This window comes from Mesoplodon densirostris, chromosome 8, assembly GCF_025265405.1.
Source record: "Mesoplodon densirostris isolate mMesDen1 chromosome 8, mMesDen1 primary haplotype, whole genome shotgun sequence".
Classification (NCBI taxonomy): Eukaryota; Metazoa; Chordata; class Mammalia; order Artiodactyla; family Ziphiidae; genus Mesoplodon; species Mesoplodon densirostris.
In genome coordinates this window covers 104238613-104262471 of record NC_082668.1, presented here as the reverse complement: position 1 = coordinate 104262471, position 23859 = coordinate 104238613, and the positions used below count along the sequence as shown (strand labels likewise).

The 23859-nt window shown below is 45.7% G+C and overlaps 1 protein-coding gene across 1 annotated transcript in view; it reads right to left on the bottom strand.

Annotated features, from left to right (window-relative positions):
- Window positions 1–23859, bottom strand: part of ERCC3 (ERCC excision repair 3, TFIIH core complex helicase subunit) — a 32690-nt gene that overhangs the window by 6430 nt on the left and 2401 nt on the right. The window contains exons 4-12 of the mRNA XM_060106637.1: window positions 22713–22762; window positions 22110–22245; window positions 21769–21933; window positions 21094–21298; window positions 19501–19815; window positions 14252–14436; window positions 11049–11251; window positions 4337–4433; window positions 2766–2883 (exon numbers count right to left, since the gene is read on the bottom strand). Of these exons, the coding sequence (XP_059962620.1) occupies window positions 2766–2883; window positions 4337–4433; window positions 11049–11251; window positions 14252–14436; window positions 19501–19815; window positions 21094–21298; window positions 21769–21933; window positions 22110–22245; window positions 22713–22762 (1474 nt within the window). The remainder of the gene's footprint in view (window positions 1–2765; window positions 2884–4336; window positions 4434–11048; window positions 11252–14251; window positions 14437–19500; window positions 19816–21093; window positions 21299–21768; window positions 21934–22109; window positions 22246–22712; window positions 22763–23859) is intronic.

Genomic DNA, 23859 nt, shown 5'->3' with positions numbered 1-23859 from the left:
TTTACCATTCCATACGTTGCCTTTTCATTTTGCGAAGAAACTTTTTAGTTTGATGTAGTCCACTTATTTTATATTTTGTTGCTTAAGCTTTAGGTGTAATATCCAAAAAAAACACTGTCAAGACCCATGTCAAGGAGCATTTTTCCTTTGTTTTCCTTTAGAAGTTGTATGATTTCCAGCCTTACATTTCAGTCTTTAATCTATTTTGAGTCAATTTTTGCTAGTGGTGTAAGACGGGTAATTTCATTCTTTTACATGTGGGTATCCAATTTTCCCAGCACCGTTTATTAAAGAGACTATCTTTTCTCCACTGGGTATTCTTGGCTCTCTTGTCAAATATTAGTTGACCATATATGCATGGGTTTAATTTCTGGGCTCTGGATTGTGTTCCACTGGTCTATATGTCTGTTTTTATGCCAGTAACATACTCTTTTGATGACCACAAGTTTATTATATAACTTAAAATCAGAAGTGTGATGCCTCCTGCTTTGTTCTTCTTTCTCAGAACTTGCTTTGGCTATTTGGGGTCTTTTGTGGTTCCACAAAAACTTTAGGATTGTTATTTTTACTTCTGTTAAAAATGCCACTGGAGTCTTGATAGGGATTGCATTGAATCTATAGATGGCTTTGGGTAGTATAGATATTTTAACAATATTAATTCTTCCATTCCATGAACAAAGGATACTTTCCATTTATCTTGTTACATTTCTCTCATCAATGTCTTGTAGTTTTCGGTGTAGAGCTCTTTCACCTCCTTGGTTAAATTTATTCCTAAATATTTTATTGTGGTTTTTTCTGTTGTTGTCTTTTTGGCTCCATGGCATGTGGGACCTTAGTTACCTGACCAGGGATTGACCCCGTGCCCCCTGCAGCTCGGAGTCCTAACCACTAGACAGCCAGGGAAGTCCTCAATATTTTATTGTTTTGGATGCTATTGGAAATGGAATCATTTCATTTCTTTTTTAGATAATTTGTCATTAGTGTATAGAAACACTACTGATTTTTGTATGTTAATTTTGAATCCTGCAACTTTACCAAATTCATTGAATAGATCTAAAAGTTTTTTGGCAAAGTCTTCAGGATTTTCTACGTATAAAATCATGTCACCTGCAAATAGAGAAAATTTTACTTCTTCTTTTCCAATTCTGATGCTTTCTATATCTTTTTCTTACCTAATTGCTTTGGTTAGGACTTCCAGTACAATGTTGAATAGGACTGGTGAAGAGTGGGCACCTTTGTCTTGTTCCTGATCTTAGAGGAAAAGCTTTCAAATCTTTCACTATTAAGTATGAGGTTAGCTGTGGGCTTGTCATATATGGCCTTTATTACGTTGAGGTACTTTCCTCCTATACCTAATTTGTTAAGAGTTTTTATCATGAACAGATGTTGAGTTTTGTCAAATGCTTTTTCTGCGTCCATTGAAATGATCATATGATCTTGTCTTTAATTCTATTAATGTGATATATCACATTTATTGATTTGCATATGGTGACCCTCCTTTGCATCCCAGGTATAAATCCCACTTGATCATGGTGAATGATCCTTCTAATATGATGCTGAATTTGGTTTGCTAGTATTTTATTGAGGATTTTTACAACTGTATTCATTGGATATTGGCCTGTCATTTTCTTTTCTGTAGTGAACTTTTCTGGCTTTCGTTATCAGGGTGACACTGGCCTTGTAAAATGAGTCAAACAGTATTTAAAAAACAAAATTCCAATCAAATTCAAAGGGATTTTCAAATTAGCTTTGTTTGTGTGTGATGAGTAAGGAATAAGTAATGAATCACTTTCATATATGCTAGTCAGATTTATCCAGCAGTCTATTATATTCTGTTATGTACTCTCATTCCTCATTATTAACAGTCCTGCAAGGTAAGGATTGTCACTCGGACTTTGGATGAGAAACCAAAGCTCAGAGGGTCAAATGACTTGCCCAAGGTCACACAGTTGGTCTTGTGCTCAAGTCCATGTTTGCTATTGCCACTAACTTGCCCTGTCTCCATTTCAAACACAATTAGCTGTTTCCTAAACATACTCAAATGCAGTACAATTACAACACCTGCCCACTAATCCTGTCATTTTCAAACATCCTAGCAGTCCAAATTCTTCCTAAGATTAGTGAATTCCTTGAGGACAGGGCCTGTGTCCTTGTTTTAGGACCTGCCTGGTCTGCTAAGAGGATGCCATCTCTTAGCAGAAACGTCAGTCTCTACTCTGCCCATGACTGGGTTCTGGGCTCCTTTACTGCAGTTAATAAGCAGAGGAAGCATGACTCTTGCTTCCTCATTCACTGAGCTTGTGACGTCCCTGCTGTAAGCTGTCACTCAAGAGACCACTCTTCACAGGTTATGAGCAAGGTATCCACCTTGTGGCTGCCCAAGCTGCTCCTACCAAGCCCTCCCCTTACTCTTAACTCAAGGTTCAGGGGACAGCTGCCAGCCCCTACACTTGCACTGGTGGTCTATGCTCTGCTTTCTCCCTTCTACATCTACACCATTACGCACTGCTTTCCTGGCTCCTCTATCTACCAACACAAACACTCAGCTCAGACTGTGACCTCCAGACAGCTGCCATGGAAAATGTTCACATGCTCAACCCCAGCACATGAGAAAGAACAATGGCCAAGGAGACCTTGGTCCTTGCTTTGGGACCCCCGTCCATCCCCTTCAGGGTCTACCTAGCCCAGGAGCACAGGCTCACCCTCACAAACAGACACCTGATGGAAGTGGTTTGAAAAGAGAGACCGCCTGGAGCAGAAGGTACCTTTTTTTGCTCGGAGCACTCGCCCCAGCCTCTGGGCCTCCTGCCGCCGGGAGCCACCATGAGATGAGATCTGAATGAGAACATTTGCTTCTGGCAGATCAAACGATGTGTCACCCACCTATAGAAATGAGCCAGCTGTGAGTCTGGGAAGGTTTTTATATATGAGTCAAAAAGGGGAAAAAAAAGTCAACTGGCCTCAAATTTAAATAAGCTCTGTAGGTAATTCAGAAAAACAATCACTATCCTCTTCAGTCTGTACTAGGGTCCTTCAGATGCACGCAGGCCTCTAAGGACCTAGTATGTTCTCCTGAGAGCTGTCCTATAGAAGCTGTCAAGACCTGACTCCTGGGGCTTCCCTGGTGGCGCAGTGGTTGAGAGTCTGCCTGCTAATGCAGGGGACACGGGTTCGTGCCCTGGTCCGGGAGGATCCCACATGCCGTGGAGCGACTAGGCCCATGAGCCACAACTACTGAGCTTGCACGTCTGGAGCCTGTGCTCCGCTACGGGAGAGGCCGCGATAGTGAGAGGCCCGCGCACTGCGATGAAGAGGGGCCCCCGCTTGCCACAACTGGAGAAAGCCCTCGCACAGAAACGAAGACCCAACACAGCAAAAATAAATTAATTAATAAACTCCTACCCCCAACATCTTCTTAAAAAAAAAAAAAAACCTGACTCCTAACCATCTGTCTCAGCAACAGTCCCAGTGTAGCTGCTAGGGACTCAGAGACAAGAAGGCCCTATCAACAGACTCTCTGTGAGTGATTCTTCTTACTTTTTGCTACAGAAATAGGTCTGCACAAAACCATCCACAATCTTAACTGGAGGCTATTGAGGCCAACAGCAAATGTCGGACACGTGACCTGGGAGGGGCCACTGCCTGCACTGGGCTGGATTCTGACTCTGGGTAGCTGCCTTAGCTTGGGGAGGAGGTGGGGGATGGGATCCAACCATCAGGGTTCCCAGACACAGAAATAAAAGCTTGATCCATCCATGATCACTTTGTAGGTAAATCTCGTTTCTTCTGGGCTTTGGGTCTGTTCTAACCTGAATGACTATTCTAAACTGTTGGGCCACCACTTCTAACTGCAAATTAAAACCATCACCAAGCTGGGCCTACATGACTTTACATTGTGTTTATATTCACCACCCACCCGCAAGGCATACCAGGAGCCAGGACAAAAGCTGCCCATGACCCACAGGAATCTCCAATGCCACAAAGAGAACCTTATGCAAATGCCCACCTTTGCCATAGTAGGTAATGAACTTTTCCCCCTTGTATAAAGAAAATACAACTCAAAGTTCCTGTATCCCAAAAAGAGGTGGGAAAAACTTAAGTCAAGCAAAAGGACTTGCTAGATTATATACTCCTTGAGTTAGGAATATAGATTATATACATTAAAACCCTACATCTGCTTCTTCCACTACCTGACAGGCAACGTTCCTCTGCCCCCAGACACTGGACACGTGGGAATGAAAACTGACACGTGACGTTCCTTCAACAAACACCAATTCACTGCCCAGAAATCATCCAGTGTCCCCCAGGCCGGGGGGCTGCTGCATGCCACACTGACCTTGGATATGAAGATGGTGTTGATTTTGGGGTTATGCTTGAAATTCTGGAGAATCTGCATCCTTTCTCCCTGGGATGTAGGACCATAGATATAGGGTCTAGAGAAGAACAAAGCTGTGTTAAGAAGACTACAGAATCACTCCTCAATTGTCCTGAAAGCATGTCAGAGGGAAAGGGAGATCTTGCAAGGTTTCTCTCTTCCAGGAAGCCCTCTGTCATGCAAAAACATCAGGAAGAGAGCCACAAAAGTGAGAGGCTACAGACCCTCCCCAGCCTTTCCCCTCTGAGCCAAGATGCAGGTCACTACTCTCTTCAAGATTCCCTCCTTTACTTTTTTGTTTTTGGCCTGTGCTCCTTCCTGCCTCAGTATCTCTCACTCTAAGCTTAGTGTCTACAGGGAGAATCCCCTAGATTTCACGAAGCTCAATGGGAGCGGCAAAGAAAACATTGCTATTTGCAAACAAAAGTTTGGAAGGAACTGCTTCCTAATCAAACAAGCATTCTCCAAGAAAGGAGAAAAGAGCCCCTTCCAGACTTTTCCCTATGGACCCCCTATAACACTAAGTTCAAACATTTCTCTTGAGTTTCCAGCTCTGTGCCAAAGGGTACAACCCTATCTGACAACCTCACTGGTTATCACCGCTTGGCACCTGGCAAAGCCAGTCCTCTGCTTTTCTTGTAATGATGTGGTTTTGTAGCTTCCGAAGGGTCAGCAACAACAGTGATGGTGACGATGACAACAAGGACGATGAGGATGGCCACCAGGTATGCAGGGCCCACCCACACCTAACATGCAGCTGGGCTCTACCCTGGGGAAAAAACATCCATGCCTGCCGATAGTCCTCGGAACTGTGAAAGGGAGGTTTCGTGTTCCCAATTTACACACGAGGCACTGAGGGTCAGGAGCCTGAGAAGGCTGACCCAAGTGGCTGTTCCACCACCGAGGCCCACAAGCTATCCCTGGGCAGTGCCCATGGGAGGCTCAGGAAGCACGACTTCTGATACTCCCCACGTGCTTCCCAATACTGTACTACAAACTGGGTACAGGTGTACCCGAGAGAGCAGCCCCCCTGCCTGTGGGGAAGCTGGGCAGGGCCTGGGACAGCTGGAGGCTTCCCTAACCACGGCAAGCCTGGCCTGTGAGAGTGTTCGGGGCACCACACAAATCTTCTGATTTTCTGTATGTGTCATGCTGCGAAAAAGGTCGGGAAACTGCACTCTTCAGAAAAGCCTGTCTGTTGATACCCAGGTTTTCAGGTGGTTCTTTTTCTCCTCGCTCGTCATCAGGAAAAACAACTCAAATAGTGGTGAGCCCTCAGTTTCTGAAGGTTCTCTCATATAGGAAATGAAACAGAAGGGTAACCATCCTTCGGAAAGAGGACCTAACATTTGTTGAACACCTACTAGATGCAGGAACCCTCTGAGGTAGGTGGTGGTAACTCCATGTGACAGTGGAACAAAAGGAGGTTCAGAGAGGTAAAGAACTTCCCCTAGGTCACACAGCTAATAAGAGGAGGAGCTGGGAGTCAAATCCAGTGTGTCTGACTCCAAAGTTCATGTTCTACCCACTACCTCACACTATCAAACAACCCAAAGAGTCTCTCCTGCAAAGTACTTTAGTGACACCTATTCCTTTCTCAGTAAGGTCAAAACAAACCAGAAACTCAGAGACTCCCTGTCACACACCAGTCCCAAGTTACAGAATGGAGCATAGCCCAGGATCCAAAGGACCATTGTATAGCAAGAAAATGAGACAGACAACAACACTTCATACACTTAAAGGCCAGAAATACCAAATAAAAGGGAAAAAAAAGATAATACGTAAACGTTGTAATTACGATTCTAGTGCCCATGAGAGAGCCACACCTGCTGCCCCTCACCATGCCAGACTGGTTCGGATTCGACAGTGCCAGGCAAATGAATGTCCCTCTTGAGGGAGGCTCCAGGAAGAGTCAGGATGGAGGACTGGAATGGGGGCGGGGATAGGAGGGAGGATGGCTCTTAAATCAGACACAGTAAATATATGCACTGTCTTGATGCCCCTCTCCAATAGACGCTGATGGGACAATAGTAAAGGAGTAAAAAGATACAAACCCACAAGGGCAAAGAGAACAGAAGTAACAGCAGCATAGTGGAAGCAGAATTGTGGAAGCTGAAAAGCAGATGGATACAGGCATGGAAACGCAACTAGTAGACCAGAGAAAGCAGAAGCCCAAGCCAGCAGGAGGGAAAAACCAATACAAAACAAGCCAATGTTCTACACAGAACACAGACGTGTTCAGGATCTAATCACCAGTTGCCTGGGAAGCTGGGTGGTAGGGTAGGATTACAGACAGAAGGACCGACAGAGTACATGCATAAAGAAGTGTCAGACCCCAACCCTGACAGCCAGGCATGCCTCCTCCCACCTGGCAGAGAACTGGAAGTTTACTTTCTAGATTCTGAACAGGAAGGTCTACACTTAGGGACCTCAGGCAGAGCTGAAGGCAAAGCCAGACTGAAAGTGAAGAACGACCCCAATGTTAGCAGAAGGAAAAAAAATCATAAAGATCAGACCATAAATAAATGAAAAAGAAATGAAGGAAACAATAGCAAAGATCAGTAAAACGAAAACTGGTTCTTTGAGAAGATAAACAAAATTGATAAACCATTAGCCAGACTCATCCAGAAGAAAAGAGAGAAGACTCAAATTAATAGAATTAGAAATGAAAAAGGAGAAGTAACAACTGACACTGCAGAAATACAAAAGATCATGAGAGATTACTACAAGCAACTCTGTGCCAATAAAATGGACAACCTGGAAGAAATGGACAAATTCTTAGAAAAGCACTATCTTCCGAGACTGAACCAGGAAAAAATAGAATATATAAACAGACCAATCACAAGCACTGAAACAGAAACTGTGATTAAAAATCTTCCAACAGGGCTTCCCTGGTGGCGCAGTGGTTGAGAGTCCGCATACTGATGCAGGGGACACGGGTTCGTGCCCCAGTCCGCAAAGATCCCACATGCTGCGGAGCGGCAGGGCCTGTGAGCCATGGCCACTGAGCCTGTGCGTCCGGAGCCTATGCTCCACAATGGGAGAGGGCACAACAGTGAGAGGCCCGCGTACCGCAAAAAAACACACAAAAAAACAAAAAAAAAAACCAATCTTCCAACAAACAAAAGCCCAGGACCAGATGGCTTCACAGGCGAATTCTATCAAACATTTAGAGAAGAGCTAACGCCTATCCTTCTCAAACTCTTCCAAAATATAGCAGAGGGAGGAACACTCCCAAACTCATTCAACAAGGCCACCATCACCCTGATACCAAAACCAGACAAAGATGTCACAAAGAAAGAAAACTACAGGCCAATATCACTGATGAACATAGATGCAAAAATCCTCAACAAAATACTAGCAAACAGAATCCAACAGCACATTAAAAGGATCATACACCATGAGCAAGTGGGGATTATTCCAGGAATGCAAGGATTCTTCAATATACACAAATCAATCAACGTGATACAGCATATTAACAACATGAAGGAGAAAAACCATATGATCATCTCAACAGATGCAGAAAAAGCTTTTGACAAAATTCAACACCCATTTATGATAAAAACCCTCCAGAAAGCAGGCATATAGGGAACTTACCTCAACATAATAACGGCCATATATGAGAAAACCACAGCCAACATCGTTCTCAAGGGTGAAAAACTGAAACCATTTCCTCTAAGATCAGGAGGAAGACAAGGTTGCCCACTCTCACCTCTATTATTCAACATAGTTTTGGAAGTTTTAGCCACAGCAATCAGAGAAGAAAAAGAAATAAAAGGAATACAAGACGGAAAAGAAGTAAAGCTGTCACTGTTTGCAGATGACATGATACTATACATAGAGAATCCTGAAGATGCTACCAGAAAACTACTAGAGCTAATCAGTGAATTTGGTAAAGTAGCAGGATACAAAATTAATGCACAGAAATCTCTGGCATTCCTATATACTAATGATGAAAAATCTGAAAGAGAAATTAAAGAAACACTCCCATTTACCATTGCAACAAAAAGAATAAAATACCTAAGAATAAACCTACCTAAGGAGACAAAAGACCTGCATGCAGAAAACTGTAAGACAATGATGAAAGAAATTAAAGATGATACAGACGGAGAGATACACCATGTTCGTGGTTTGGAAGAATCAACATTGTGATAATGACTATACTACCCAAAGCAATCTACAGATTCAATTCAATCCCTATCAAACTACCAATGGCATTTTTCACAGAACTAGAACAAAAAATTTCACAATTTGTATAGAAACACAAAAGACCCCGAATAGCCAAAGCAATCTTGAGAAAGAAAAACGGAGCTGGAGAAATCAGACTCCCTGACTTCAGACTACACTACAAAACTACAGTAATCTAGACAGTATGGTACTGGCACAAAAACAGAAATTTAGATCAATGGAACAGGATAGAAAGCCCAGAGATAAACCCAGGCACATATGGTCACCTTATCTTTGATAAAGGAGGCAAGAATATACAATGGAGAAAGGACAAGCTCTTCAATAAGTGGTGCTGGGAAAACTGGACAGCTACATTTTAAAAAATAAAATTAGAACACTCCCTAACACCATATACAAAAATAAACTCACATTTAGGATTAAAGAGCTAAATGTAAGGTGAGACACTATCAAACCCTTAGAGGAAAACGTAGGCAGAACACTCTATGACATAAATCACAGCAAGATCCTTTTTGACCCACCTCCTAGGGAAATGGAAATAAAAACAAAAATAAACAAACGGGACCCAATGAAACTTAAAAGCTTTTGCACAGCAAAGGAAAATATAAACAAGACCAAAAGACAACCCTCAGAATGAGGGAAAATATTTGCAAATGAAGCAACTGACCAAGGATTAAGCTCCAAAATTTACAAGCAGATCATGCAGCTCAATATCAAAAAATCAAACAACCCAATCCAAAAATGGGCAGAAGACCTAAACAGACATTTCTCCACAGAAGATATACAGATTGCCAATAAACACATGAAAGGATGCTCAACATCACTAATCAATCATTAGAGAAATGAACATCAAAAGTACAATGAGGTATCACCTCACACCAGTCAGAATGGCCATCATCAAAAAATCTACAAACAATAAATGCTGGAGAAGATGTGGAGAAAAGGGGACCCTCTTGCACTATTAATGGGAATGTAAATTGATACAGTCAGTATGGAGAACACTATGGAGGTTCCTTAAAAAACTACAAATAGAACTACCATACGACTCAGCAATCCCACTACTGGGTATATACCCTGAGAAAACCATAAGTCAAAAAGAGTCATGTACCACAATGTTCATTGCGGCTCTACATACGATAGCCAGGACATGGAAGCAACCTAAGTGTCCATTGACAGATGAATGGGTAAAGAAGATGTGGCACATATATACAATGGAATATTACTCAGCCATAAAAAGAAACGAAATAGAGTTATTTGTAGTGAGGTGAATGGACCTAGAATCTGTCATACAGAGTGAAGTAAGTCAGAAAGAGAAACACAAATACCGTATGCTAACACATATATATGGAATCTAAAAAAAATGGTTCTGAAGAACCTAGGGGTAGGACAGGAATAAAGACGCAGAAATAGAGAATGGACTGAGGACACGGGCAGGGGAAGGGTAAGCTGGAACGAAGTAAGAGCGCATCATAGACATATATACACGACCAAACGTAAGGTAGATAGCTAGTGGGAAGCCGCAGCATAGCACAGGGAGATCAGCTCGGTGCTTTGTGACCACCTAGAGGGGTGGGATAGGGAGGGTGGGAGGGAGACGCAAGAGGGAGGAGATACGGGGATATATGTATACATATAGCTGATTCACTTTGCTATACAGCAGAAACTAACACACCATTGTAAAGCAATTATACTCCAATAAAGATGCTTAAAAAAAAAGGTATGATTTTAGAAATTTCAGCAACTTAATCCTTCTGTGTCTCAGTTTTCTCATCTGTAAAATGAGAATAGTACAATGACCTCATATGGCTGAGGTGGTGATTAAATCTCAGTTTGTGAAGAGAAACTGTCCTGTATCCACCCTTCCCTCTGCATCCCTACCCGCCACATAACGAATGCAGGCTTATCTTCTCAGAGGACCCTGCCTTCTGCTCCACTCACAGCACCTGAAGCCCTGCATCACTGTGCACAGAAGCACAGGCCTCTTCCTCCTTTCTTGGCAGGAAATTTTCAACAGCCAGGTTTTAAACACAATATCTGGGTGGGGCTGTAGCCTAAGGAAGACCCTGGTCGGTGTTTCCTAAGAAGCTCTTTCTCGATGCTGGGCCAAACCTGGGATGCTGTCCCCGTCTGCCTTGCCTTCCTGGCCCCTGACCAAATACAGTGTGATCTCGTCTCTGGCCAGAGTACCCACTGAGCCTGAAACTGCAGATGCCAAGCCGTGCCCACCGTTGGAGCCAAGCTCCACATCAGCACAACTCTAGCCCCCGCTCCCTCAGCTCAGAGTGACCAGGCCCCCATTCCCATACACTCTAACCAATGACTCTGACCACCTGCCCCTCCGTCTCACCTGGTCCCTGGGACCACAGAACTAGACCTTTAGACACTAAGAAGTTCCTGAGAGCTTCAAGAAAAAAACAGGCACCTTCTATACTCTCACATGGGGAAGTTAAACTGGCTTTGGAGGCCACTCTAACTTTCCAATTCTTACTTGTTCAGTCGAATGGCGTATTCCTTCAGAGCAAACACGTTGTCAGCAAAAACAATAATCTTGTCATTCCTCCTTTCATGAAACTTGATCAGAAACTGGCAAGCTCTGAATTTGTTGGGGTTCATGGTGTACAGCAAGATTCGTTTCTTGGTTTTGATTGCCACATACTCCCGGTAAAACTCAGGAGACATCGGGCACCAAACCTGTGATACAATAAGAATCAGGGGTCAGTATGCAAGTTTAAGCATCATACAACTGGGAACTTTAGCAAATTAGCTTTAAAACAAATCAAGACGAAACCAATGGTATGTGAATTATATCTCAATAATATTGTAAACACACTCACACACACACCACAAAACAAAACCTAAGACCCAGTGTTGAACCAGGATACTCTCACATGTTAATAACAGAGATTTTAAAATGCATCAGTATCCAGGGAATTATTCTCACACGAGCTCCAAGTGAAGAAAACCAGATTCCCAACCAGTGGTGTAAACAATCCCTCCCATTTAGATCACACCTCCACACACAGCCCCCACACAGCACTGCGACAGAGAACTGCACACACACTTGCCAGCTCTGTTGGGTTAGCCTAGCAATGACATCCCAGGAGTAATGAACACACCAGCACCCAGATTTTGGCTTTTAAATTACATTCTCTGCTAAAAGCGCTCCACGGAGAAATGGCTGATTCCAGGCCAGGGCAGGGAAAGTACCAGATGAGCCGGAAATATCTTACTGTGCCAGAAAGCAAGGAAGTGCTCAAAGTCTGATGGGAACATGTCAAATGGTCATAGAAACGAGCTTGAATGTAGTCCCACTGGTCACATCTGAAACAATCTGAGCATCCAAATAAGAAGGGCCTCCTCTCTGCTAAGCCCCGTGCTTGGCTGTTGACAAAGTAAAGGAAGCTCGGGCAAGTACACTGAAGCGCCGTGACTAAAGGTCTCAAGGCTGTGTACAGACAAAAACGACCCTCCAGGAGCTCTGCACTGGAACAAGCCATAGCCTACACTGGCAGACTGAGCTTTTGGTTGCAACCAGCGCCACTTCTGTGTGATCGCCACAGACCACTTCTTCATGCTGCCACCACTGCAGAATTAGCTGACACGGTTATGTGTCAAACTCTGTGCTGAGCTCAAATGTAAGTTTTGCTGTCGTTACCTTTTCTGATTCTCTCTGAGACATATCCTATTATGACCCTTTTAGAATTTCTAGTTCTTCATAACCAAAGCAACTTTTTTACAGTAAAATCTTTAAAATCATGCATTTCCCAGAATATGAAACACAAGTGGCCAATGAACGTATGAAAAGGTACTCCACGTTATCAGTGAACAGGAAAACACACATTAAGACCATAAGAAGATAGCATTTCACACTTATCAGGTCTGCAAACATTAAAAGAAGACATTTCCATATCAGGTGCTGGAGATGCGGAGCCAGCTCACTCACCCGGGACGAGAGTGTTCACTGGTGCAACCACTTTGGGCAACAGAGTTTTCCACATGACTAGTGAAGTGAGCATCCGGAAAGCCTTTGACCCAGCAAGGCTACTTCTAGGTGCACCTGCCAGAGCAGTGGCCTTCAAACTTGGACCAGTTTATGTCATAAACTAAACATTCCCACACACAAACACAGTCTTAGGAAACAATATATACCTTTAATACATATTATGCCTTCTGGGAGATTCTATTCTATCCTGATCATGATGCGCCGAAGTGATGTCACCATCTACTACGTGGTCACAGTCCACAGTGTGAACACTGCTTTAGAAAACGTCTGACACAGGAAACAGGTACAAAAAATACACACAGCAATACTGTCATAACAACAGAAAACTAAGCTCCAAATTCAGAGACAGTGTCCGCCGAGGGTTGGGACTAGAAGCAGGGCCTCGCTAATGGGCACAAGGGAACTTTTGGGGATGGGGGAGATGCTCTAAAACTGGATTGGGGGCATGGCTGCACACTCTTTACATTTACTAAAATCACAAAAGTTATAAATCACACTATTTACTTAAAACAGATGAATGTTATGGAACATAAACTAGACCTCGACAAGGCTGTGAAAAAAAACAACTGAGCAACCCAAACATCTGTCGACGTTAGAAAAGATTTTATTTTTACTTCTGTGTTAATATTCCATTAGCTATCAAATTGTGGTATATCTGTCCAATGGAATACTACAGAGGAATTAAAAGGAATAAACTACAGCTACATGTGTCATTAAAAAAATAATGCATTATGCAAAGAAAAAAATACTAAGCAAAAGACAGAAGTCATACAAGAACACATATAACCTGATTCTATTTGCATATACATAAAGATTTTTTAAAAGGCAAAGCTAAACAATGAATGTTTAGGGAATTATACATAGGAAGTAAAATAATAAAGAAAAGCAAGAAGATGACAAACCTAAGCTCCAAGATAGCGGTTACCCTGGCAGGGGGAGGGGAGATGCAACTAGAGAGGAACAGGCGCCTCAGAAGTTCTGGCAATGCTGTGTGTAAGGTGGGTGTTGATTACGAAGATGTAACCAAAGGGTAAGGAAGCTTCTCGACAGAGCAAGTCCACCTGCACAGCTTCCTCACACTCACCTTCACCCGAGAGGCCCATGTCTGCCCTCTGAGGACACAGCCCACCCTACTCTAGCCACAGAGTGACAGTCATTTTAAGGTGCCAGAAAGGATTTCTGTTGCTGTTCCTTCTGAGAAGACTTACCTTTCTTTGAACATGTATTTTAAACACATACCTGTGCAGGTATTCATCACAGAATATGGGGAAAATGGGTTCTTAGAAATAAAATAATCAAGGCCATATGCGCCTTCTGGGGGCATCAAAACCAACAGGCTTTGGTACTGGGGGTGGCCTGTGGGTTGCCCACAAAGGACCAGCAAGAATCCCTCCAGGGTGAGGGTGGGCAGGAGTACCCTGAGGTGCTCACCCCCAGAAAGGAGGACGAAACGCCGAGCCAGCCTGGCTTAGCCTCCTGACCTGACCGCTTCCTGTGTGCCTGTGGACAAGTGATTCTGCTTCACCCATCTGTGAAATCGCGGCAGACTGCCCACCTCACGGGGGGCTGAGGGCACTGAACGAAGCAGCTGCACTTTTGCTCAGGTCCTGACCTGTGTATCTGCCCACGAGGAATCGACCTGATCCATTTCCCTCCCCCAGGGACCGTGCCAGGAAGGGGACAGCTACCTCAGCGCACTGGACTTTGGCGATGTAGCCGTTGTTCTGCAGCTCCATCCAGTTGGCTTCATAGAGCTTGGGCCCAATCAGAAAATTTAAGTCGACAATTTTGTCATCTTCCCGGACGAGGGTTGCGGTCAAGCCCAGTTTGCAGTGGGCCTGCACAATGGTGAGCACCCGCCGGAACATCTTGGCTGGGGAAACAATCGGCGCATTTCACGCTGTCACTTCTTTAAACGCTCAAAGTACCAAAGACAGCCTCGACCTAGTACTGGCCCGGGACACTGCACGGCTGACCCCCGGGCTTCTGGATCACAGGAACCTGGCTCTAGACATGAATGATTAGGTGCGAATGCTTACTCTCCACTCTTAGACCTGTCCAAAAGAAGGGTGAAAAGGAGAACAAGAGGGGGAGATGACCTGGAGGAAGCCCCAAGCTAGGGAACCCCAGCACTCCCCTCACAACAGCTCGGCTATCGGGAGCACAAACGGCAATCTGAAACATGACCTACACTTAAAATGCCACTGAGCTCTGAATCACGCAAGGAATTTGTTCACCCTGAGGCCTGTACCTCGGTTACCGGGAAGATGGTGGGGTATCTGCAGGACCAGAGGAATGAAAGGAGCTCCACTATCCACCACCCTCTCAGAAACCAGGAAGAAACGAGGGAGAGATGAAACCCCAGGCACCTCTCCCACCTTAGGAAACGTCCCTCTCTACACTCTTCCAATTACATTCATTCTGGTCAACCAGCAGCGTCCTTTGCCTTCCTTTCGCTTGAATGTTATCATTCTTTCTGAGGTATCAAATTAAATCAAATAAACACTAAAAGGGTACAAGATATTCATTTTTAAAAACTCAATTTATGGGTTTCCACAGGCTCACCTTTTAAAAACTCTAACACTATGAAGGAAGATAAAAATGTTGAAGTCATGCTTATCTCATATCCAATTAAAGGAAGGTTAGTGATACTTCAAAAACAGACCTGGGAATTCCCTGGCTGTCCAGTGGTTAGGACTCCATGCTTTCACGGCCAAGGGCCGGGGCTCAATCCCTGGTCAGGGAACTGAGATCCACAAGCCGCCGTGGCACGGCTGGATTAAAAAAAACAAAAAAGAAATAGACCTAACAATCCGAGGGAGCCAAAATGCAAACCAAAAACATAAGAACAGTAAAACAGCAAAGGGCTGTCTAACCCCAGCAAGTGCCCAGGTCTCACGGTTTCACACACTGAAGCCTAACACAGCTTGCTCACACCCCTGGAAAACAAAAACAAAAAACCAGGGTCAGGCTTATGTCCAAGGACTGTGCCGGCTCCAAAAAAGGGCAGCCAAGGACCCCAGACCAGGTTCCCCACATCAGAAGGACATGGCAGCCAAGGCAGTGGAGACCCCAAGCTACTGTGGGCTCCAGGGAGGCAGCAAACCCGAGGGGAGCACAACGCGGGGACCCTGCCTGAACACTCTGCAGCCAGAAGCAAGCCTTCCCCGAGGCGTCGGCCCTGCAAACGAGTCACGTCCCACTGCTACGTTCTCTCACAGCCGTAACAGCGGGCACGGGGGAAGAACTCACATACAATGACGTGCATGGCTCCATGAATTTTTACACAGGTACATACCTGCGGAACCACCCAGATGATGGGAGTGTTCTCAGCACCCAGACGTCTCGCCTCTGACCCCTCTGGTCAACACCAGCACTCTCCCTCAAGGGAACCCTGATGCAACTTCAGTCATCAGAGAGGAGGTCTGCCTCCGGTCTGAAGTTCATGTAAATGGAATCACAGTACGTACTTTGCGTGTGCGGCTTGTTTCACCAGACGTTATGTCGCGGTTGTCATTTGACATTTATTTGTGTGATTCTCTAACTGTCTCTCCCACTTTGTCTCCGGTGCCAAGCAGAGTGCCTGGAACTTAATGGGTTCTCAATAAATACTTGTTAAAATAATGAAAGTGGCACAGTGCCTTGCATGCAGGAAACACCTAATATATGCAAGTACTGTAATAAGAATTTCTTATGAATATAATGACTTCATAGGGCTCCTTTTGGAAGATCTATAAAAGAACACAACAATCTTTATCTTCTGGGATAAATCTCAAAGATTTACCATTCTACCTAGTCCAAGTGGTAAATGTTTATGGCAGAATCTTACTCTGATTTGCTAGAATTCCCTATTTAACATCTGCTCTCTGGCCCAGTGAGCATGGCCATAGGGCTTATAAGGCCTGCATGCAAAATCCTTTAGAGCAGTTTGGTTTCACTCTTCTACCTAAACAGAGACAAACTGCTCCAATGAACCAGAGGAGAGACAGACACACCTAGTGAACCATGTGGGGTACACCTCTATATCCTCATCACCAGATAACCAACCCCAAGCCTGGCTGCCATCCTCTGAGACCTGGGGCCCAAGTTAAAGAGGAACATCAACGTATGATAAATATATCCTCCGGCACAAGGCCTCAAACATCCCCACGCTTCAAACACAGCCTTCAACTAAACTGCTACAAAGCAATTCCAAAGTCGTTTATAAAAGATGTTTCTCTAGATCACCAATTCCCAATCCAATCAGACCCAATACCCACCCTCTCCTTAAAGTTTCTTTTTTTCTCCTGGTTTAGTTTTTAAATATCACACAGTAAACTGAACTTCTTCTGAGGGTGGGTGGGTGAGAGTGGTTCTACACATGTTCACACGTGTGCAGACTCACGTAACCACCACCACCATCATACCCGGGAGACGAACCAACCCATGACCCCAAAAGCTGCCCCGTGCTCTCCCTGTCCAGTCATGCCCTCCCCACCCCACCCCGGCACCCACCCGTCTGTTCTCCGTCACTACGGTTTTGTCTTTTCAAGAATGTCCTACCAAAGGCATCACACACTCCGTAACCTCTTGGGACTGGCTGATTTCACTCAGCACGAAGCCTCTGAGACTCCTTTCCACGGAGCATCCCAGCGGTTGAGGTGCTAGCTTGTCCATCCAGCCACTCACTGACAGGCATTTCCGCTGTTTTCTAGGTTTCGGAGATTACGACCAGAGCTGCTTCTATAAACATTCATGCACAGGTTTCTGTGTGAACCTAAGTTTTCATTTCTCTAGGATAGATGCCCAGAGTGGGACTGCTGGGTCTGTAGGGTAATTTTCTAATAAACTGCCAAACCTCCCTAGAGTGACTGTACATTTTGCAATTCCTCTGGCCACGTATGACAGTTCCAGTTGATCTGCACTCTTGTCAGTACTTGGTACTGTCAATATTTTTTATTTCAGCCACTCTAATAGGTCTGTAGTGGCGTCTCATCGTGGCTTTAACTTGCATTTCCCTGGGGACTAACGCTGCAGAACACCTTTCAAATGCTTACTGGCGTCTGTAAACTCTCTTGAGTGAAAATCTATTCATGTCTTTTGCCCGTTTTCTAACATTTCCGCCTTTGCCTGACTGCAACAGCAATCAAATTAACATGTCTAAAGCCTAACTCCTGATCTTGTCTCTCCAAACCTGCTCCTTCTGGAGTCGTCCCCATCTCAGCATCCACTCCATCCGTCTGATGGCTCAAACCCAAAGCGGATAGTCACCCTTGATTCCTCTTTCTTTCAGAACCACCTCTAACCAGCCCACTTAACCTTCACAGCATAACCAGAATCAGTTTACCTTTATTCTTACTGGTCCAAGCCTCATGTTGGGATTCCACCAACTAACCTACCTAGCTGCTCTCCACCCTTGCTTCCTGCAGTCTCTTCTCAGCACAGCAGCCAGGGTGATATTTTTATAACATTAAGTCAGGTAATGTCACCCTCGGCTCAAGTCCCTCAAATGGCTTCTCACCCAGAGTGCAAGCCCAAGACCTCCTTCAGGTCCTACAGGATTGGCTCCGACACGTCTCCGACCTCAGCTTGAACTGCTCTCCTCCACGCTCCCCTCCGGCCGCAGGGCTACAGTATTGTCAGGCCATGCAAGTACTCCTTCCCCACCTCAGGACTGCTTCCTTCTACCCGAGAGACCCCTCTCATCCCTACCTGGCTTGCTGTGAACATCTCTCGGTGTTTTCAGACATCCAGAGGTGTTGGAGGAGCTCTCATTACACAGAAAAAAACAGATAGAAAGGCCACTTTGACAATGTTTTGAATACTCTATGTGAAAATGCCTCTGATTTCATTTACTTCAGAGTAATCTCTAATTTACACTTCGTAATTGATCAGGGCTACCATTAACTTGTTTTATCAAGAAAGGTTTGCCTGGGCTTCCCTGGTGGCACAGTGGTTGAGAATCTGCCTGCTAATGCAGGGGACACTGGTTCGAGCCCTGGTCTGGGAGGATCCCACATGCTGCGGAGCAACGAGGCCCGTGAGCCACAACTACTGAGCCTGCGCGTCTGGAGCCTGTGCTCTGCAACAAGAGAGGCCGCGATAGTGAGGCCCGTGCACCGCGATGAAGAGTGGCCCCCGCTTGCCACAACTAGAGAAAGCCCTCGCACAGAAACGAAGATGCAACACAGCAAAAATAAATAAATTAATTAATTAATTCCTACCCCAACACCTTCTTTAAAAAAAAAAAAAAGAAAAAGAAAGGTTTGCCTGGAATGCTATTCAGTAATAAAAGGAACACAGCATTGGTACATATTACAAAGTTGGTAAACCACTGTGTGAAGTGAAAGAAGTCAGATAAAAGAAAATACATATTATGTGATTCTGTGAATATATTTCCAGAAAAGGCATGTCTCTAGAAACAGAAAGCAATTCAGTGACTGTCTACGGCTAAGGATGAAAACACTGGTGGTAAGTGAGTATGAGGACGATGTTCTAAAACTGGGTCATGGTGATGGTCACACCAACTCCATTTTACTAGAAATCCTGAATTGCATACTTATGATGGGTAGATTTTACGGTTTATAAATTATGTCAATATGGCTGTTTAAAAGGACTGCCGGCAATACTTGGACTTCTATAACATATTAAGGAACAATACTTTAGTCCTCAAATAAAACAAATATTGCAAGGACTTTTTTGTGCTCCCAGTCTAGTTTTTACAGGACCGAAAAGAAAAAAAATGGGTTAAGGGTAAGCTGAGGTGCAACAGTTGAGAGGGAGGACGGAAGAAAATATCACTTTCTAGATGACTACTCTGGGCCAGCGATTAAGGAAGCTGCCAGTGTGTACACCCACCTACCACTAAGCCCCACCCCACCCCACCCCACCCACCCATGCTCATGGAAATCAATCTGTCTCTACGATGAGTAGGCATCCCAGCTCTCAGCCTGCTTACCTGGTATGGTGTGTACTTCGTCCAGGATCATGAGGCCCCACTCCTGGGTTTTGAGCCACTCCATCACCCGCTCGGCCTCCCAGGACCTCTTGGTGGTGTGGCCCAGCATGGAGTAGGTGCTGATGGCAATGGAGCAGCCTATGGGCTTGTCCTTGGCGTCGGAGGTAAAGCGGCAGATCTGGCTGTCGTCGATGGTGGACCACATCTTGAACTGGGCTTTCCACTGCTCCACAGACACAGCTGAGTTACCCAGCACCAGGCAGCGTTTTCTGACTGTGCACGCAGCTGTCACGCCAACCAAGGACTTCCCAGCACCTATGGGAAACCAAAGGGCAATCCTACCCAAGGCCGGGTTGAAATGAGGGACAGGGACAGACAGAAGGACTTGTCCGCCCACCAATCTGGCCAAAGTTATTTGTAATAATCCTCACGGCTGACACTGCTGAGGTGCTTACTGCTCCAAACCTGTTTCCTTCTTTAGAAAAAGGAGGCACACACACTTCACACACAAACGTGAGAATTAAAAGACACAAGCGCCAGGCCCTATTAAAGCACTGTACACACATCTCATTTAAATGTTGAAAAACAGCATTTGTCAAAATAAACCATAGGTAAGAGACACTCCTATTATTGCCATTTTAAACACGGGAAAACTAAAGCTGAGGGGTAAGTCGCCCAAGGCCCTGGGACAGCGGTGCTGCTGGGGTACAGTGTGCCCAACACCCAGATGACCCCAGGAGGGACTCAGTAAAAGACGGCTACTATGATGACACAACAAACGGGCTGAGCACTTGGGAATGCGGTACGTACGCTGCTACTGGCAAAGACAGAGGAAGGTGAAACTCCAGGGGCTTCTGAGTTTACTACCACCTACCGTGTGAAGATCAAGATTAAAAATCAAGCTACTCCTTGAAACAGCAATTCTTCCTTTACCAGGGGTGTGCATCAAAATAACCCATGAGGCTTTAAAAAACAAAAAAAAAATCTGAAGGTGCCTGCCCCTCCCCTAGAGAGTCTGCCTTCTTGAGTATTGGGTAGGCCACCAGCTGAGCCTACTGTGACCTCTGGCCAAGAACCTAGGCCAGACCTGACATGACTTAGGACAAATAATATTAGATGGGCGCCAAGGGGGCTGCCACAGCCCCTTCTTGGATGTGCACACTGTAATAAGTAGTCCAGGACCAAACAAAGTTTCTGTGCTAGGGAGCCTCCAAATACACACAACTTACAAGACTGAGTGTGAGGAACGCTAAGCCCAGGATGTAAACCAGCCCTTTCCCACAATACCATCCTTCTTCACTGCCCAAGACTTTATACGCCACTTAGCTGATTGGTTCACTGTCTGAGCTACCCCACCAGAATGAGCGCCATGAGGTCAGGAGTGTTGTTCTATCCACCATTACACGCCCAGCGTGGAGGTCAGGGCCTTGCACAGAGTAAGCATGCAAGTATTTGTCAAGTCATGAATCAGGGAGCCATGTGACGCTGGCTGTTCCCTGACCAGGTGGGATTTAGAGAAAGGCCCTCAGGGAGAGCGTAAGGCAGGTCCGGACAGAGCAGCCTAGCCATCTTCTTCACTCAGGCATCACTCACCACAAGGAAGGACGATGACCCCGGAACGTGCACGCCCATTCCCAAACATCTTCCGCAAGCTCTTCTCCTGATAAGGTCTAAGGACAGCTGTGGGTTTCAGGTCAATGTTGATGTCGGGGTTGACAGAATCATTCCGGAAGTCGTATTCTGCTAACAGAGGGTACTCCAGGTGGATGCAACGTTTCTGGAGTTCCTCAATCATTTCCTGGAAAGTGAGCATGAAGGTTTTATAATCTTGTTAACTCCAAAGTGTGCTCACAAACAGCACACATTCTAAGGAGCCTAATGATTTAAAGAAAAAAAAAAAAAAAAAAAAGGTTAGCTAGACTTTTAAATTTCAGATCTTGCTTGATGACAGCCAGCTTAAAGCACAGACTAAGGGCCCCAAACTAAGGACATGGACAAAATTAAATCCAATCAGCCACTAAAAATGCCCCCCAGGCACCGTTTCTCACACCTCCCCAGGAACTTGTGAACACTGACCCACCAGCCTGAAGAACAGGACACTCAGATCTAACTCCATCAGGAAGAATCGTGCTGCAGTGCACAGACACCAATATCTGGGGACAGATGGGGATTCCTTCCTCTCACACAGGCTACAAACAGTCCATGAAGGGCTGAACCAGCTTCTGACACCGGCTTAGAGAAGCAACCAGGACGGATATGTTCACTAACCTGCTTGACTTCGAAAGATACTGTCTGTGTCTCTTCTTCTTCCTCCTCATCCTTGTCCATTTGCTCATAAAAGTCAAACAGGTCCGTGGGGATGTCAGATTTACCCTGTGGATCTGTCACCCGGGAAGTGGATGGCCCACCGCTGCCTTCAGCACTCTTAGCGATCTGAAAGAGAAAGGCAGGATCTGGACTTGCACAAAACATTTAACCCTACTGTTACCAAGCAACAAAGCTGCAAGAAAACAAGGACTACTAGACTGCAAATGCTGGCCTAAAAGCACCTGAGAGAATTAAAATCCTAAATGCGTCCACCCCCAAGGGTGACCCAGGAGGCCACATACAGCAGATTTGCTTGTGAAAGTCTCTGTGATGAGCTCGGTGGCCTCCCCCTCAGAGTTCCTCAGGCGGCATTCCCGGATCATGGGATCTTGGAGAAGATGCTGGATGACATCAGGGTGAGAACTTTCAACGAAGTACCTGTGAGAATGGAGGAGGGAGGTGCATACTGACCAGTACACCATTTTCAGGAGGAAGGAGGTGCGCACTGACCAGTACACCATTTTCAGAAGGTTCCACTGCTCACTCATGAGACGGTCTGGAGGTAGAGGCCTAAGGCCTCTCTCCACGCTCACCCTCCCCCGATCCTTTGCCACATCTGAGATATGAGCTACTGGCCATGACATAACACACGAGGGTAGCAGGCAAAGCCCCACTGTGAAGAGCAACTAGCAGGGATCTGAACCCCAGCTCCACTGTTCAGGGGAATACAGTGGTCAGTGAATGAATTTCCGGTTTTGGCCACATCACTTCACTTTTTCCTTTTAGCCCCTCACTCGGGGGAGTAGGTGTCAGTGCGGAGCAGACGGTCCACAGGCGTTAGCTCCTGGCACCTGACATGCAGAGGGTGAATGTGCCTTGGATGGGCCTGTCACAGAACCCCTTACCTGTTGTGCTTCAGGACCAGCTTGACTTTCCCATAGCTGACAGTACATAACTGCAAGAAGTGACAACACCACACGGGCAAAATTAGCAAATATGCAGCTCACTCAGAACTCGTTCGTTACTGGGCACATCTTACTACCTATCAAACAAGTGAAGAGTTCATTTGACTTTAGGAAAATCCAATGTGCAACACTAAAGGGGGTACATCTGCCTAAATTGAGCTTTTCTATTATCTCCTACTTTTTTTTTTTTTGCGGTACGCGGGCCTCTCACTGCTGTGGCCTCTCCCGTTGCGGAGCACAGGCTCCGGACGCGCAGGCTCAGCGGCCATGTCTCACGGGCCCAGCCGCTCCGCGGCATGTGGGATCTTCCCGGACCGGGGCACGAACCCCTGTCCCCTGCATCGGCAGGCGGACTCTCGACCACTGCGCCACCAGGGAAGCCCAGCTCGTACTTTTTGAGGGCACAACCTTCCTCTTGCCTGGCTAATTCCGATGCACACCCCTTAATCTAAACAATGCTGCCCAGAATCCTTCTTTCGCTTTCCCTTCCCTTCCTCTCCATTCCCAGAGCCCCACCCTCATCCAGGAGTTCACCTCACTGTACCAGTACAACCACAGCCCCCAGCACAAGGCTGGTAGAGTTACGTGTCCCCTAATCGTGAGCTGCGTAAATTAAATGTGAGGCCTCTGGCCTCCTCACCAATGTTCCCATCTCCCCAACTAGATGTAAGCCTCCTGATGGCAGAAAATCCTTCCAGGTTCCCAAAGATCTTTAGGATGGAATGCAGCAGAGATCATACCGCAGCCACGACAAGTCACAATTCAGGTCTCAGTCTGCTGCCGCCTCCACCGCTGCCCTTCTGCATCCACCACTGCACTAACCAACGCCCACGTTCCCACAGGCGGGCCCCAACCAAGACTGAGAACGGCCAGGGTACTGAAACAGGCTCATTCTACAAGGTGCAAGCCCTTCTCCCAGGGCACCCTTTCACATCAGAAGAAAGGAGAACTCGCTCCAGGGCTCCTGCCGGCTTCTCTGAGATTGGCTTCATTACTGTACTGGATGCCTGTGGCATGCATCTTCTGCCACTTCAGATCTGGGGGTCTGAATCTAATTCCCTGTAGATCAGCCGAGGACAACGAGAGC